We start from the raw sequence: 17,308 nt of genomic DNA, 5'->3' as shown, positions 1-17,308 counted from the left end.
GCCCGAGGGCCTGGATACCTGACTTGGAAGGGCTGTAGGGCTTGCACAGCCACTGCTAATGGAAGCAGTGTAGTAGCTGTGTAAAACGTCAGTGAGCAGTAGAGTGTGCAGGAGAGGGATCTTATTAAGGAAGAAGAGTGCGCTTGCTTTAACAAGGCTGAATGCTGAAGGTGTGCTGCTGAGTAGACTGGCTGCAGAGGGCTCAGTTGATGGGATGGATTTGCAGCTTGCTTTTAGCAGTTAAACTGCTTGTTTAATTAATGCACAGCACTGAACTCCGCTTTGTTCACATGTGAGTGATCTTGGCTGTATTTTAATGTCGAAGGACTGGATGAGCCATTAAGGCTTCATTGGCCCAGGAAAGTGTTTGAGAAACTATGCATGTATCCAGCCCTGCTGCACAGCTGCTCTCATTTTCTAGTGCATTGATATGCAGCAAAATAAGGTTTCCTCTTAGGTCAGATGTAGAGGGTGTGCTGGGAGGTGATGTCAGGTCTCTGATCTTCCACCTACAGAGGCTGTGGGCTGGGCAAACTGCATCTGAGCTGAAAGCACATGTAATAGGCAAACGACTTCACTGCTATGTGTACAAGTGGAACAAGGGGAAAAGTTAGCTGTGCTTTATATTTGTCTTAGCTCAAATTAAAAAAAGTAACGAATACAGAAAACCCATTTATAGTAGCATATGGAGTTTTTGCTGTGATTTTAAGCATTTGGTAAGAATCTGTTTTAACTCTTGAAACTGGTGGAAAGGTTCCTGCAGGCTTCAGTGGGAGCTTTTCCTAGACCGTGATATCAGATGTCTTTTTTTCTTCAGCCTTATCTAAAAGTGGAGGTTTTGTCTTTGAGGCAGATGACAGGGAGAGAGCAGTGGGGAGCATGACTCGTGTTCTTTTCATAGGATGAGGATATGCTTCATGTCTGTCTTTTATTTTTCCTCTGAAATGTGTAGAGAGGCCACAGGAAAAGCAAGTTGTGTATGTTGAACTTCCTCAGGGGAACAAGCAGAGATATCTGTGTAAAACAGCAGGGGAGAGGCATTCCTTAGAAACTGTTGTCTGAAACATGCAGAACAGAGAGATTTAAGGTATTTCCTGGGGAGAGGAGTGATTCTGAAGAGCAAAAAGTTCATTATGGAGATGTGTGTTGTGTACAGTACAGCATGATCAGTGCTGGAGTCACCAATCAGCCAAGTCCTGTATAAGAAGCAGTTTTCCAACAGTGTAAAAGGATGTCACAAGTCTTCCTCAAGGATATGCATGCATATATGTATGTATATATATCCATACAATCTTAAGCACGTACTTGAAGTTAATCATTTATTTAATTTCAAGCCCACAAGTGAAGCTCCCTATTAAGTCCAAGCCAGTTGGTAGAAAGTTGCTCTTTCAAGAGCAGTCAGATCATTGTCCTGGACTTCAGCATCCTTCAAACTAAGTTTTCCAAAAGGACCTTCTCACTTGGGGTTGAAACAGCTGGCCTTGTGCAGCTGCCCTGTGTACCCTTGCTGTGGAATTGGTCCCTCCAAGCCATGTTGGCAGAGACATTCAGACTCAGGCTGTAGTGTTATGATCCCATCTGAATGTTTCCATTGAGGTTTTTGCCTTTGCAATGAATAGTCCTTTCATATCCTTGCATGGGAGAGCAGTTCCTCCATCCTGCTTGAAGTCGTAACACAATTTCCACCAGACTTGGTTTGAACAACATCACGCCCAGGTAGCAGAGGATCTTCCTGTTAAGCCAGAACAGACTGTATTCACATTTACTGCACTTAATGGATGAGAGATTTAAAATTGTGCAGTATATAACCTGTAGTTGGTGCTCTCTGCCACTTGTTTGGCAAGACATGCAATGAATCATTGTGTCTGTGCCCACATTGTGTTATGCTTGAAGTTCCCCAGGCTGGTTTGTAAACCTGTAAAAACTAAGAGTGGCCTGCTGCTTCCTTTTCTTTGTTTCTCCTTCCTTTTTTTTCTCTTATGGGAGGTGAGGTGGGGGAAACGAGAAGTCTCTCAAGAATTGCTTCCTGCTAGCTTCTGAAACGTTATCTGCAGAGACACTGGTTTCAGTACTTTAAGGAGCACTTAGGTCTTTCTCTAAATGAGTTAATTTTACATTACAGCAGCAGGCAGAATGTGCCTTTGAGTTGCTTGAAGCCTAGCAGGTTTGAACCAAATGGCTTTTCTCTATTAAATTTTAATCTATCAATGTCGCTGTTTTCACAGATAGCCTCCGATGCAGTGTAGTCTGTGTGTTCAGACTGGGAGGCCTTGCTGCATTAGCCACCGAGCTGTCTTAGCTCTTCCATGAGCATAAACTTATTTTTGTTTTGTTTTCATTGCAGCTGCCCTTTTCTCTCTTTTGCTATCCAGTTAAGACACTAATTTTTATATCTGAACTCAGAATGAATGATCTTTCTACCTGCTGAGAGATGCTGTTTTGGTGCATAAAAGGCAAAATACTTCAAAACAGTGAAATCATTATTTGTATTTCTTTTCTAGACAATAGTTTTATACTCATTGTTCATAAAATCTGTGCACACATGAAAACTCCCACTCCTGCTTCCAAAGGTGAGATGTGTGTAGACAACCCTGACCTGCAGATGTGCCCACAGTGCTGGGAGAGCTGCAGTCTGACCTGGGCAAACTGCAGCTCCTGTCCCCACATAACCAGAAACTCACTTGGAGCACTGGCAGCGGAGGCCTGAAATGAAGCACAAGCCATTGATGGAAGGGACAGCTTTGAAGCATCTGCAGGGATTTCTTTCTTCCTGCAGAAATGCTGAACTAAGGAACTCTGCTGTGGATGTCTTCCCTGTACTTCACGTCAAAGGCATGTGCAATATTTCTGCCTGTGTAAGGACAGTGAAGCCTATTGGATGTGAAGGATAGGACCATTCTGTTTTTATTGTGTGATACTTAAAAGGCTCTTTAATAAGATTTATCTACATTTTTTCCTCTTCTGGATGTCCTGCATATTTGTGACTCAGCAGCTATCCTTTCCTCCAACCCATGCTTTCTTGTTTGTTTAGGGAACTTTCTGTGTGCCTCTCCCTTATCCCAGAAACAGCACACATCTTAATGTTAAATCTCTATCTCCTAAAAGCTTGTATTCCAAGATCTGTATGTGTTTGTGGAAAGATCAGTATGTTATTAGCCAAAGGTCAGCCCATTTATCATCTTAATACCATTCATTACTGCAGTTCCATATTGCATGGGATTCTGGGAGGCCATTGCCCTTCTGACTCTTGCATAAGACGAGAGAATTCCTCATGTTATTAAATCTTATTTTTATACTGGTGTGTATAGCTGGCTTTCTCTGTTATAAATAACCTCAGACCTCTTTTGCTCCACGTAGTTTTCTCAGTGTTTGTGACCTTCCTCCAAAGACAGGGAGCTTGAAAGATACTCAAATCTTGGACCCAGGGATTGCCTTTTGGGGATGAGAGTTACTTCCAGCTGCTACGTCATCATTATAAGCTAATAACAGTAAGACTTTGTCACCAGCTCTTGCTTCAGACCCCTGCATGGACCTGGGCTCTCCTTGGATGTAGCTCTCAGACAGTACCATTGAGAACAGACACCATCATTGAACATGTTTGTAGTTCTGGAGGTGCAAAAGCCGCGTCCCTTAAACTGTTAGCGATGCCTAGCAGTTGCCAGCAGGCTCAGCAGATGGTGAAGGATTGATTGAGTGGGTGAAAACAAACTAACCCTTCATCTCTGGACACTGAAGAACAGGATGGCTGATTATTTCTTGTTTCGTTTACAGATGCCTTGGCCATCTGGATAGACAGACACGTATGCTTTAATTTCAGAAGTAGGTGACACTGCTGAGACCTTGGGAGATGCACAGTTTCCTAAAAGCAGAAACCTGGTTTGAGTCTGCCAATGTCCATGCTGCAGCATTCAAAACCTGTGACTCCCAGGTTCTTTGCTCCTCCTCTGGTTTTCTTTGTGATCACCAGGGCTTTTATCCCTGTGAAAGAGGAGGTTGAGATGCTCACAGCTTCAGGAACAAGAGAGGGGTCTGTCCAATGTTACCACGCTTGGTCTAATTTGGAGAAGTCAACAGTAACACCCATATGGATGAGCATTTTGGAAAAACCTACTGTAATAGCAAATATCTATTTTGCCTTTTTTTCTTCTTTTTTGTAGCCACTATCTTGAAAGAGTCCTTAAATTGGTTGTTATTTCACACCTGGCGGAGAAAGGATTGATTGTGGAGTAATGAGCTGTGTTGCCTTGACAGTTTGCATGTTCATGCTCTCTAACAAAACTCAGTGATGCTGAGATAAGGATATAACATAAATAGGATTTTAAACTTCAGATTTGTATTCCAGTATTTTAGCATGTAGCCTATTAGTGAATTAGTTTCATTAGGTCCCTAAAATCTCAGGGATGCAGTCAGAGGATCAGAACTGATCCAGAATACTGAATTGAAATTTCATCTTGCAGCATAATAATGGGCAGCTTCTTTTTCCCCCATTTAGAACTAAGGACAGTAATCCTCATGGACAGTGTCTGTGGGATGATAATACGGTGAGAAATCCATTTAAAGACAGGGGAGTAAATACTCAAGGTAAGATGAAATATTGTGCTGAAAGTGTAGCAGACATTTTGAAAGATGAAGCTTCTGGAGTAAACAAGTTTGAGGTATCTCCATAATAAAGTGATTCCTAATTCATGTGCCTCTGGCACATACAGCCTTGATTCTGTAGGAGTGTGGTGGGTATCTTTGTAAGGTGGAGTGATTAATGAGTGGCCATGAGAACAATTCTCCTACTGCTTGAATTATTTATAGTCCTGCGCAATTGATTATCCCCAAAATATCCTGGTATTGTGCAAACAGCTTCATTAATTTCTAGACCTGATCCTAAATAACGCAGTGCATACAGTATTTGTACAAAATGATGCTGTGTATATATCTGTCTTGCAGGAGTCTGCTGATGACAACCTGTCCCGACTTTAATTTTGGTGGTGGTGGGTTTTTTTGGTTTTTTGGTTGGTTTTTTTTTTTTAGGAATATATTTTGCATTGCAAGAAAAGGAGCCGAGAAGGTACAAGTAGCCTGTGCTGGCTTGGGTGAGAATGGTCACGTCTTCAGGATGGGGCCTTCTGCATATCTACCTTCATTCTGTTGAGACAGAGTCAATGCTGTTGATTTCTGATCCGTCAAGAAGTAGCATCACTTCCAAATGCAGTGTTAGATGGGTCTGTGGAGGTGCTCTGTCGATCTGTAAAGCAAGTGAATCTGGAGGAGTCTGGGCTGATGGTCAGTCTGAGATCTTTGTGTGAAGTCTCCATATTGACAGAGCTGTCCTGTGTGGTCACCTCCTGCAGTAGCCTGAGAGATGATAGTGCTGTTTTGTGGTATTATAGCCTGATTTCTGCCTGTCTGGGCATCTCCAGATTTCTGCATGCACACTCTCTACAGCTCTCTCTCTCCTTCTAGCACTGCCTTTGTTTTTGAATAGGTGGTATGAGCACTTTAGACCAAGTTTCATACTGGGGTAAGAGGCATTGTCCAGGTGAAACAAAGCACGGTGTGCTTCCCAGCTATTGATCAGGCTTAGGAGGAGGATGGGTTAAAACAGTTCTCTTTTGCCTTTATTAATAGAACTATTGATGAGGTTCAGACTTCCTTCCCTCCCTCAAGAGTTTCGGGTCATTCCTATGTGTGCAGTGCAGTAAGAAGTCCAAATGCTATGTGGAGCTTCACATTCTGATCGGTCTTGTTGACTCAAACTAACCTTCCTCTGCTAAATAAGTATTGACACTGGCCCTTTGTGTACTTTTTTACAAGCACTAATTGGATTAAAATAATTGTCATGCGTGAAGGATGCATGTTGGAGCGCAAAGGGCACATGGAAACCTCAGCTGTGGGCACCATGGTTACTAGTGACATCACTTGGTTTGCTATTAACAGTAATGATTTGTGCACAGCGCTGAAGCCAAAGTGAAGATGGCCTAAACTAAACCCAGTGGATTGCTGATGCAGTCCCATTGCCATGGAAACAGATGTTGCAGCTTAAAGTTGCTTGCATTCGTAATGCAATGCCCATGATATAAAGAAAAACACAGTCCTGCAGTGTCCATGACTTCTGGAAGGATGTGAGGAGTGTACCTGGAGAGAATGGGAAGTCCCATTGCAATTCAGCTCATGCCAAATTACCTGTGTGTGAGGAGATGCAGTCAGCCTTGATGTGAGTAACAAGAACACAACTTCTGGGTTCCTTGCTGTCCTCCAGCAACATTCTTGGAGGACTGTCAGTCCCGCTTCAGGTGGGTTGTTTCTGATTTGTACTTCACAAAGCACAGGTTCAAAAGTACTGTTAAAACCCATCCCTGGGGGAACAAGGTTCCTCTCTCCTGCCTCCTTTAATATTGTCTTTCCAATATAGCCATTAAGCCTACGCTCAGCTCCTGCAAAACAGGAGTAGAGGAGCTCACCTGCCTTCCTTGCTTCAGGGCTGCAGAGTGCCTGCAGCTTGTTTTGCTGCATCTTGTTTAAGGTCCCTGCTCAAGCCTGGTGAAGGTTGCCACATCATAGTTAATCTGCTCAAATGAGGCTTGGAAGATGTGCGTTCTGCACGTAGCCCTGCCAGCAGCTCTCTCTTCAGGTTGCTTTCTCCCTCTTTAAAGGAGAGCTCCTTGCTGAGTCCCTGCTCTCTGATGCACAGCACCTGGCTGTCAGGAGTGCAGCCCTTTGTCTGACTGCAAAAGTTGTGCATACTGTTCTACTTTGGCAAACTAATGCATTAATAACAGTTCAGGTGATTTTTATTTTTAATTTCTTTCACTTCCCATTTGCTCTTAGATTGCACTGTGCACTGATAACAATTATGTCAGTTTTGATCAGATGAGAAGCTCTCTGGCTTCTATAAGAGCAGAATAGGTACTGTTTCCCCCTCCCCCTTCTTTTCTTTTTTTCAGGTATCAGGTGATAACATCCAAATTGCGTGTTTCAACGCTTTGATGATATACATTTTGGGGGAAGATGATTCGAGAAGTGTATATTTTCAGGGTAAACCAACATTTTGGTTTCATAGTCCAAGTTTTGATTACCTACAGTAACGCTGATCCCAAACGGTGCCTGGTGTGTCAGATCTCTATCAGCAGGCAGCAGGTTGGTGGTGGTGAAAGCTGATTACTCATAATGAATTAGATGTCAGTTCAGATGATCGAAAAGGAGTAGTTAACAGAACACAGAGCTAAGTCATACCACAGCAAGAGACAGCTGAGGGTAGAAAGAATACGCCCATGTGCGTGTTATCCATGTAGGGAAATCCTGTTCTGGAAAAATGTGTTAAGAATAAACCATGCATTAGTTTTAGGACCTTTAGATATTTTCCAGCATCTTTTTTGTTGGCCTGCTAGTTTTAGGTGCAGTTTAATTCTGGCCTGCAGCAGCTAGGACTGAAACTGTGCATCTGTTGTTGTGCTGGTTTTCATTTCTGGCACCCGATTGCTGGGATAGCCACACTGAGCCCAGATATTTGCTGAGACTGATGGGCTGCATTGCTTCTAACCTCTCCCAGCATTTCTGGAAAGGGTGGTTGACATCAAGGATGAAGGGGAAAAAAGACAATTTTTAAGCAGAGAAGAGAAGGGGAGAGAATTTAATTTCCTGCCAAAGTGTAATACTTAAATGTTGTGTCCTAACAAGAAGATAATGAAAAAAAAAACAACCCACGAGGGATGGGATCTTCTTGTGGGTTCTCTTGAGGGCTCTTGTTTGTTTTGGTCTCTTGTTTGTTTTTCTCAACCTTTTACATCTTACTAGTATTTGTATTTCCTTTCTAAAACTGAGCAGAAAAACCTACCGAAACAGTCATGATTAGAGAAACCAGGTCTTAGAGGCTGGCAAAGACAGATCGCATTCATCCACCCTCAGCAGCTTCAGGCATTTTGTTTTCTGGTGAGTTGTGTGAGGCAGTTGAGGCTTTCTGTTTCCCAAAGGACCAGACTGTTTTTAGGGTCTTCATTGGCACTTGTGGTAGCATTGAGATCTGAAACAAGGAAACGCAGTAATTGGTCATTGTTAAACTCAGCCTCCTTTGCTCAACAGCACGTACAAGTGTGTTAGAAGGATCCTCTGGGGAAATCTGCTGTCATGTTCTTGTTCGATGGATGCATAGATGCCTTTGTTTGCTATCCTTGTCAGCTGAAACCATCTACCAGCAGTAAGCTTCTTGTATCTGTGTCTAAATGGGATGAGAAATGCTGAGACTTCAGTGTTATTTTAATGGATTCTCCCAGGAGAATTTGTCTGGTTAATAAAAGTGTCCTGTTGCCTAGTGGGAGCTGGGAGGGAGAAAAAAATCTTCTGATTATTGTTTCCAGACAATGGCTTATGTCTTCATTATTCATGGACAGTAGTTCTACCGGCTGTAGCAGTGTCAGTCTTTGCAATCTGAATCATCTCAAATCAAAACTGTCAAAGTCAGCCACTGGCACTGGGTAAATATATTGCTGTAAAGCACCAAGAGACTTTACCATGATGCTGAAGCATGTCAGCTCTTTGTAGTCACTGCCTGACTTATTTGGATTGAGGAGCTGAACTGTAAGCAATAATTGGTGGTAAACAAGGTAAGATTATAGTTGTAGTTTATTTTTTTAAAACTGGAACAATGCTTGGGTTGCCCATCAGCACCATGCAATGCACCCTGTCTTTACTCTTCTCTGCAGTTGCTCAAAGTAGTTAAGTTACAATTGAAAAAACCTAAAACTTTAGAAGAAATGAAACCACTTAACTGTTTGCAACTCTACTGAAGACTTTGCAGAGATTCAGTGTATGGGGTAGAGCTTGTATGCAGCTGTGCTGTACTCTGGAGGTGAAATGCAATGAACAGGAACCTGATGGTTTAGGATACTACCCTTCTTACTGTGTTAACACCATGAGTTACTGTTCTGTTATCATCCTGGTGAGAAAGGCACTCAAAGTCTGTGAAGTATCAAAGTAATATCTAAGATGCTACTTATCAGAGCTAGAACTATAAAGAAAGAGAGGATGGTACAGATAATCCTATGTCCCCTCCAAGGGCTGGGACCCTCAGGCTGTGCAGCATTGAGTGCTCTGATCAGCACACCATGCTGCTGCAGTCTGCAGAAGGGGTCTGTGACGTTCCAGTGGTGCAGTTAGCACTCAGAGCATGCTGGCTGCATTAATATCGAAGTAAATGCAATATAGAGTTAATGAGGCAGATTTTCTGTCTGTGAAATAATGCTGTGCAGGGGATGGCAGAGATTTGAGACTGCTTCCAGGCTGTGTGGCAGAGTTCACAAAAGCCTGGATTCAAAATCTTTTGTAAATGTTTGTCAAGCTTTTTTCAGCGTGTGTAATTCCCCTCAGGCCTCTTGAAGTGGATGCTAGCCCACAAATGGATGCAGCCTTCTTCAAATTTAAGCCTCCTCGGCAATAGACTTTCACCTTATTCACCTTTCACACACCTTAAAGCTGACCGGTGGATCTCCAGGCACGTGTGGAACAAAAGGTAGAAACCAGGTTCTTCTGTAGTTGCAAAATGCAGCATAGCACCCAGAGCCTCCTGATGGTGTTCCTACTGCGTGTGGAGCCTGCAAGCATCGCTGCGGCCTGGATGTGCTGCACATGGCCTGCAGGGACAGGGTGATCGGAGTCAATCCCGAATAGCTGAGACGTTCAGAGTGTTTAAGAGGAATGGAATTAAACTAATTCTACTAAAAAGCCTAGAAAGCAAGTTTTGTTTCCCCATCCTGATTTATTTCTCAAGCTGAATTGTCAACCTGGAGGGTTCTGTTGCCAGCAGCTGTCGTTCCTTCGCTGAGCTGACCCTGCTAAAAACCACACAGACTGTGTTCATCACCTCAGCCCACTCTGCTGGGCCAGGACGGCTGCAGCACAGCATTGCAGGATGCACTCTGTGGCATTTGCTGGGATCAGGGAGCCGGTCAGCCTGGCTTTGTTTACAGCCTTGTGTCTCCCATTGTGAAGGAGAGATGATAGTGGGGTTAGGCTCACCTGATGTTTAACCGACGTTCACTGGAGTTATTCATGCTGTGGTTATTACGGTGAGGTCATGTGCTGTGTCCCATGCTATGCTGCTGTGCCAAGAGATTTATTTTAATAGAACCCTTTAAGTAACTGACATTCTTGCTAATCATGGTGCATCTGCTTCTCTGGGTTCCCTGTTATGAGTAATTTAATGCTATTACTTTAGCTAGAAGGGATCTGTGTCACCATCTGTCCTGGAAAGCTATTGATGGGGCTGTGCAGAACATCGAGTGTCATCAGCAGAAGAGAGGGACTTCTAAAGGGATGACCAGATTTCCTGTTGTAATACAATATAAGGCGGTTTACTGTGATTACAGCTTAGATATCTTGCATAGGGGCCGTTAGGTACTCTTTGATGTTGGAAACTGTTCCTCACATATTTATGTAGAGGGAAAATAGCAATGCCAGTTGGTAGCAAATAGCAATAACACAGGCAGTCTACTAAGTAAAATCTCTACTTTTTGTAGGAGCATGGTCTGTGAAGCCAACACGGACCCCAAATGCCTGCACAGCTGCCTATCCCAGCAGATGAGTATTCTTTGGAGAGTGTATGCCCAGTGCTTCTCAAGCCAGATGTTTTCCTCATCAGTGGTTATTTTTTAAATGGTTGTTTACAGACCACTTCCTTGTGATAAGCTCTCTCCATGCTGTAGCTGAGTCACAATAGCCATGAAGAGGCTGTGGTTGAAAAGCAAATTGCTCTTCACTCCTAGAAGTGGTGTACTTTCACAGAGCCACTTGGGCACAGAGCATCATACTGGTCTGTTGAGTGCGTGTTGCTGATGTCTTTATTGTATTCTCTCAGATAAGTATCTTCCTTTTGTCTCTGTGACTGGTCGGTGATTGTTCTGTTTGCCATCTAACCTGGCCTCCTTGGTCCTTCCCAACCTTCCTGTGGCATGCAGACTTCTCCACACACAAATTGGGAAGGAGGAGAGCATACAGTGCTGGGAAGCAGCCTTGTGAGGCTCACAGGAAGTTTCCCTTTGGTTGTACCACTGTTCCAGTGATAAGCTGTGTTGTGCTTTGAGTAGAAATTGGTCTGGCTCAAAAGCTAGATTGAGGTGCAAACTTTGCAGCTCTGATTTTTGTCATGCTTTCATCTAAGAAAATGTTCTTGCCGTTCCCATCATAGAAAAGTGACAAGCAGGAGGTACGTGTTGGGCTTGGACTCACTGAACATTTTCAGTTGACAAAAAGGTCTGTGGACTGGAGTTGGTTATCTAGAAAGACCAGAAACCAGCACTGCCTCAGAATAGGGTTTGGGGTTTCTTGCAGGTGTGTAGAAGTGAATAAAGCAAGAAAAAATCAGAAGTGGGATGGAAACTGACTTCCCCAAAGAGTGTCAGTTATTTTTTTTCCATCAGCAATGCAGGTGGGTTCAAAAATGGAGTTGTATTAATCAAGAGCTGGGTTGATCCCCTCTTGGAGAGGTGACGTGGTACTGCCAAGGGAGTGTCAGGTGCTTCGATAAAGGAAACAGTGCAGGAGACATCCCTGCCTGCTGCTGGGCTGTTTGATGAGAGCTGGAGTTAGAATCAGCAGCATCAGGTGCTGAGTGTTCAGGCTCAGAGCTGGAGAGCTCTCAGAGGAAGGCAAGGCACAGGGCATCTCTGTGAGGGAGCTCTGAAAGGAAGAGCATCAGAAAGAAAGCCTGTTTTAATGTCAACCATGGCTATTAAAATACATCTTCAGTGTTTTGGTTTTCCATTTCAATACAAGCAGTTGTTAAGTCTGGGGGCACCACTCTTGTGCACAGATTTGGCTTTGCACGCTCACAGCAGTACTGAGGTACTGCTCAGTGCTGTGGATTTCTTTTGAAATTGAAGAACTCCTTCATGTGTTTTGGTCCAAACCAAGGACCTGCAGATTTGACTTGGCACTGTTGATAACCACATAATCTAGAACAGTAGCTTTAAACCCAGCAGATCTGTGATTCCACGTGTGGTAACTTGGCACTAAGAGAATCTGTATTTCCTCTGCTTGTGATTTCCTCGTGCTTCTGCCATATAAAAAAGCTCTAGATCTCCATAATTTGTATCAACTGCTCGGAGCAGATGCCGTGCTACTATTCTGTCTGACACATTCGCTATGCCTGCTGGGTTGCTGCCTTTCCCGAGACCTCTGAATTAATCAGATTTTTGGGTTATCAAGATTATTTAATGTTATTGTCATAAATATTTGTACGGGACTTGGTCAGTGCTTATATAAGAACTGAAATGCAGTAATTTGTTTTAAGAGGATGTGTGTTTTAATGAACTGCCAGCTGAATGTTAGATATAAACTTTAAAAAAGCCCTTCTCTTTCGCAGTACTTTGCAGTTTGTGGGGCAGGAAAAAATGACTGTTTAGATTGTCAGTTATTTGGATTTGTTGGTTGCAGCTGTTTAACTTTTAAATCACTTGAGAGTTTTTTAGGAAGAAAAAGTTCTCTTTTTAAATAGCTATGTTGGCTTATCATCCTGTCCTGAATAGACGAGAAGCTGATCTCTTGCATCTCATTTATCATTTTTTTGTTAAGCCTCGTTTTCCTTTGAATTGTTTGTATGCCAGAAGTGAGAGTTTGTTATTGTGTTATATTTCACAGTTGATTCTTGTATAAAATTGCAGTTTTTTTCTTAATTTCCGAAGCACCATCCTCTCAAATACAAACAAGAAACTCAACAACTTGAAACACTAACACCACGAATCTGTTGTTTGGAAATGATGGAGGTTGTGCATCATCTGATCTGAAGCGTGTTATAGATGGACAGCTACTTGTTTTCCCTCTGGCTCTTCTTAGAAGCAGTGAAATTAGTGGTTTTCTGATTGAAGGAAATTCTGCCAGGTCCCTCAATGAGGGGCACTGCTACAAATAAGCCAAAATGTGGAGGCTGCCAGGGGGTGCTGTGTGCATTCTGGCAAATTCGGGTTATTTCTTCTAAATATCTTAATTAGCAGAGCACAGCCTCCAAGCTATTCTTGGAGAGCTGCTGCTCTGCCAGACCACAGGCAACAAACCCCCAAGTCCTATGGGTTTGGGTCGTAAAACAGTTTTTAGTACTGCGGTGCTGTGCTGAACGTGTGCGTGATTCTTCGTGCTGATACAATACTGCAAGAATTTGGCAAGTTAGACCAACCCCCCTTTGCCATGTTACCCACAGATGTGATAGTTGTGCTGTTGGGTGATTCAAAGCTGGAGCCAAGGGGTAGCATGCTGTCAGAAGGGACCTATGTGTACCTATGTGTCTTGTAAGTGTAGGAATTTGTGTCGTTAGGTCTTCATTCAAATTCTCTCTTAGCTTTAGAGATGTCATCCAGGTTTGTATTGGATCTTTAATAAATAATATCTTGCTTCCTGTGTTGTCCAGATGAATGTCTAAATCTTTCATTTATAATCTCTAGTTTTAGTACTCCTATTGCCAGGGTGCTGCTGCAGTTCTGGTGGCTGTATGAAACTGTGGTCAACAGGAGTCCTAGAAACCATCCCAAGTCTTTGTGTGCTTTGAGACCTCGGTATGTGCAATATGTTGGGATGATTAACACTGTGGTATATTTTCCCTTTCAGAAAAAGAGCAGAGAAGAGACATGTGGGGAAGGCAGTGGAGTAGAGATCCTGGAGAACAGGCCGTACATGGATGGGCCAGGAGGGAATGGGCAGTATACTCACAAAGTGTACCACATTGGTATGCACATACCCAGCTGGTTTCGGTCAATATTGCCCAAGGCAGCTCTAAGAGTCGAAGAGGAATCGTGGAATGCATATCCTTATACCAGGACAAGGTAAAATTTATCAAAATGTTCAGAGTTCTATCCCTACTTTACAGAGAGGATTCACTGTCACTTTCTGTGTGATGCACGTCTTACATCTCCTGTAATGTCCTTCAGAGAAAATGAGGTGCCAAGTCCTGAAATTCTTACACAGCGCTTAATCTCAGAAGCTTAAGTGTTGCCAAGGCTGACTGCATAAGTACTTGACAGTTTGTAGCTGGTTGCTCTAAAATGTGAGCTGTTTGTCCATCAAAGCGTGGGAAATCTTGAATGGTTTTTATTTAGTCTCATCTCCTGCACTGTGTGTTCTACTTACTGTTGCAGTTATCTGCTAGCTCAGTGAGGATATAAATGTGCATAGCGATGGGAAAGTTGTCTTGCTGAACGCTATCAAATACAGCAGGATTCACTTATTCTAGGAGGGAAAGTGGGAGGAGAGAAAAATCATTAAAAATGATAATAAATTTAGTGTTCCTTTTCTGGGAGCTATCTTACTGTTACCGAGCCAGAAAATAACAAACTTACACCCTGTGGTTTTCTCTCTGAGAAGAAAGGAGAGTCAGAGACTCTGCGGAGCCATCTGGGTCCTCCGTTTTTGTCTGGGAAGACTTCAGATACCCTGGAATAAATTACTGTCTTACCACTTGCTCTGGTTTAGAGCATTCCTTCTATTCAGTTTGATGTTCCTGTTATCTTCCATAATAAAAAGGCTTTAGAATCTTTTGATATTTATCAGAAGTCTTAAGTAAGTTTTATAGATCTGTTTTAGCTGGTTTTGACACAAGTAACATGAATTTGGGGAAAGATGAAGTGTCAGCATCTGTGTATGGGCAGTTGTTCATGACTAAATGTAATGGAGCTGTATGACTTTGAAGTGATTAAAGTCCACTTTCAGTCTGTTTTTATCCATCCTCTTGAAATGCCTGTGAGTGAATCACCTGGCCAGGAAACATGGCCTTGTGCCAAACCAGTCCATATTTTATTCTGCTGCAGATTCCAGGCAGGAACTCTGCTTTTTTCTTGCATATCCAGGGTATCGTATCAGTAAAGATAATAAAACTTGTTGTACATCAGACTCAGTAGTCATCTCCTTTCTGAAAACTGCTCCTTCATATATAGTCTGCTTTGATAATCATCTTCTGGAGGAGACACTGTTGCCCTAATTCACAGTCTTTTGTCCTCTTGGGCTTTCTCCTGCCAATGTTTGCTTCTTGCTGGCTGGGAAGATGTTTCTTGTTTAGTTTGGGTGCCCAGTTATCAGTAACTGTGGGGAGCACTGGAATCCTCTCACCTGTAATCCATGTAACACCTCATGGGTAGCAAACTCCTTTGTGCTGTGGGTTTGGAGTTTCACTGAAGCCATAATTCAAGCTTGTGTCTTAAGTTACTGAAGTCTTTTTAATCTATACAGTCCTTAATTTAAGTATATCTGAAGTACAATATGAGTGAAGACTGGCTTGAATTTGAAGTTGATTTTGAACATTTTAGGCAAACATTTTCTCTGCTTGCCAGACTGAGCAGAGTTTACTCTAACCGTGTTGCTCTCACTTCCAGGTATACGTGCCCTTTTGTGGAGAAGTTCTCTATTGATATCGAGACGTACTACAAAACCGATCCAGGAGAGCACGTCAATGTTTTCAACCTTTCTCCTGCAGAAAAAAGACAAACCATTCTAGGTGAAGAGCCATTTTTTTTTTTTCCTTTATTCTGTTTTGTGCTGTGTAAAGGATTTTTCTTGGTATGTCCCACCTCCCTGTCCTGTCCCATCCACCCCTAAACACAGAAATGCACACCCATCAGAGATATGACTGCTGGGCAGGGTTACATGGAGTAGAATGAGAACACCTGAGTTCTCTTCTAAGCTTGATGTAAAACACATAGAAATCGTTTGAATCCTCCTGTCTATAAAAGGAAGCTAATGCTTTTCTGTCTTATTTGTGCAGCTCAGCTGCACATCTAATGATTTGAGGGTTAATAGAAATAACCATTGAAGAGGAAAATAGTGCTGTGTGATTGAGTATTTCCTTCGTGTATATGAAGAACGTTCGTATCTGCTTTTCTGAAAATTGAAGGTGCATTTCATTTTGCTTCCCCTTCTCTTAGCATTACCTTGTGCAGGTTAACACTCCAGCTTCACAGCTGTCTGGGAGATTGGATTAATGAGCCTTGTATTTGTAAGGATTGAACAAGAGTAAAGGCAAAAACAGGATAACCTGTCTAATGGCAGAAAAGGGCAAGTGTTAGAGCATCCTTCTGTCTTGCTGTCCATGGTGGCTGTGCCGACAGCATCTGCTGGAGCCCGGCTGCACAGCAGGGAGTGCTGGCACGTTCAGCCCTGCAGAGCTGAGGCATCCCTGGGGCTGCAGAAGGGATCTGAGCTCAGGGTGGCCCAGTGGGAGCCCTGGGGAGGGACACCTAGTGGCTGCTCTGGCTCCTCAGGCTCTGTTGATAAACTGACTGTGGCGGGTAACTGTCCAATTAGACTTGAGTGTTACTTGATTTAGACTGCTTGTGTTAAACTTCAATTTGCTTGCCAGCAATTCCTAAGCCTATCAGGCTTTCAGTCCTGAGCACACAGGTTTGAGTCATGCTGCCATGCTGAGAGTGTTGGAAGAGCAAAGGGAGATCCTGCTGCTGTGGTTTGGGGTCGTGGTTTCAGATCTTTGCAATGGGAATAGAGCAAGCATATGTTGATTTCCACTTCTCCATTGTTGAAGTGTTAATTAGGACAATTTGGATTTGCATTGAACTTTCTACCTTCCCTAGTACATCTGGTGTAACAATAAGGTTTGAGGAGTTAACGATAATCTCACGTAATGGGTTCCAAAGATACAACATTCAGAGGCAGCCCCTTTTCCATAACAGTAATCGGGGAAAAAAAAAAAGAAGGGGGTAGGGGGGAGATGTTGTATTTGACAGTCTCAGATTAGGCAGAGCTGTACCACAGTGAGTCATGTTTGAGAAACTAAGAGATGGAATAGCAAAAAAAAAATCTTTTTGGAGCTGGAAAGAAAGGAGTGAGCAGATCTGCTGTGGACCTGTAGTGACTGAGCAGAAAGATTTGGAGCAAATCTTGGTTTGCTGGGTCTGTGCATACAAGTTGCTCTGGCAGAGCTGATCTCTACCCAGCAGCAGCACGTAAACAATTTAAATATCAGTCATCTAAGTATAAGTCAGAAAGAAACTATAAATTGCTGTGATACTTCTGGTACTTACTAAAACAAATAAACCCTGAAAAATGTTTCTTCTTTTATTCAGGAAATGTCTGTCTATTTCTGTTTTTTCTACAGATCCTATTGATATAGTTAAAGATCCTATCCCTCCGCATGAATACAAAGCTGAGGAGGATCCAAAGCTGTATAAATCAGTGAAGACTAAAAGAGGTCCTCTATCAGAAGACTGGATTCAAGAGTACAAGAACAACCCTGGGAAATACCCCATCATGTGTGCATATAAACTTTGTAAAGTCGAGTTCAGATACTGGGGGATGCAGTCAAAAATCGAACGGTTTATCCATGATGTTG

At 42.8% G+C, this 17,308-nt stretch overlaps 1 protein-coding gene across 13 annotated transcripts in view; it reads left to right on the top strand.

Annotated features, from left to right (window-relative positions):
• The window catches only part of PITPNM2 (phosphatidylinositol transfer protein membrane associated 2), a 115,952-nt gene that overhangs the window by 52,964 nt on the left and 45,680 nt on the right, over nt 1–17,308 (top strand). For all 13 annotated transcript variants that reach the window (XM_031592622.2, XM_090120799.1, XM_031592626.2 and 10 more), the window contains 3 exons: nt 13,582–13,796; nt 15,339–15,460; nt 17,075–17,308. In XM_031592622.2, the coding sequence (XP_031448482.2) occupies nt 13,582–13,796; nt 15,339–15,460; nt 17,075–17,308 (571 nt within the window). The remainder of the gene's footprint in view (nt 1–13,581; nt 13,797–15,338; nt 15,461–17,074) is intronic.

This window comes from Phasianus colchicus, chromosome 18 (genome assembly GCF_987193195.1).
Source record: "Phasianus colchicus chromosome 18, bPhaCol1.hap1.1, whole genome shotgun sequence".
Classification (NCBI taxonomy): domain Eukaryota; kingdom Metazoa; phylum Chordata; class Aves; order Galliformes; family Phasianidae; genus Phasianus; species Phasianus colchicus.
This window is presented reverse-complemented; position numbering and strand designations above follow the sequence as displayed.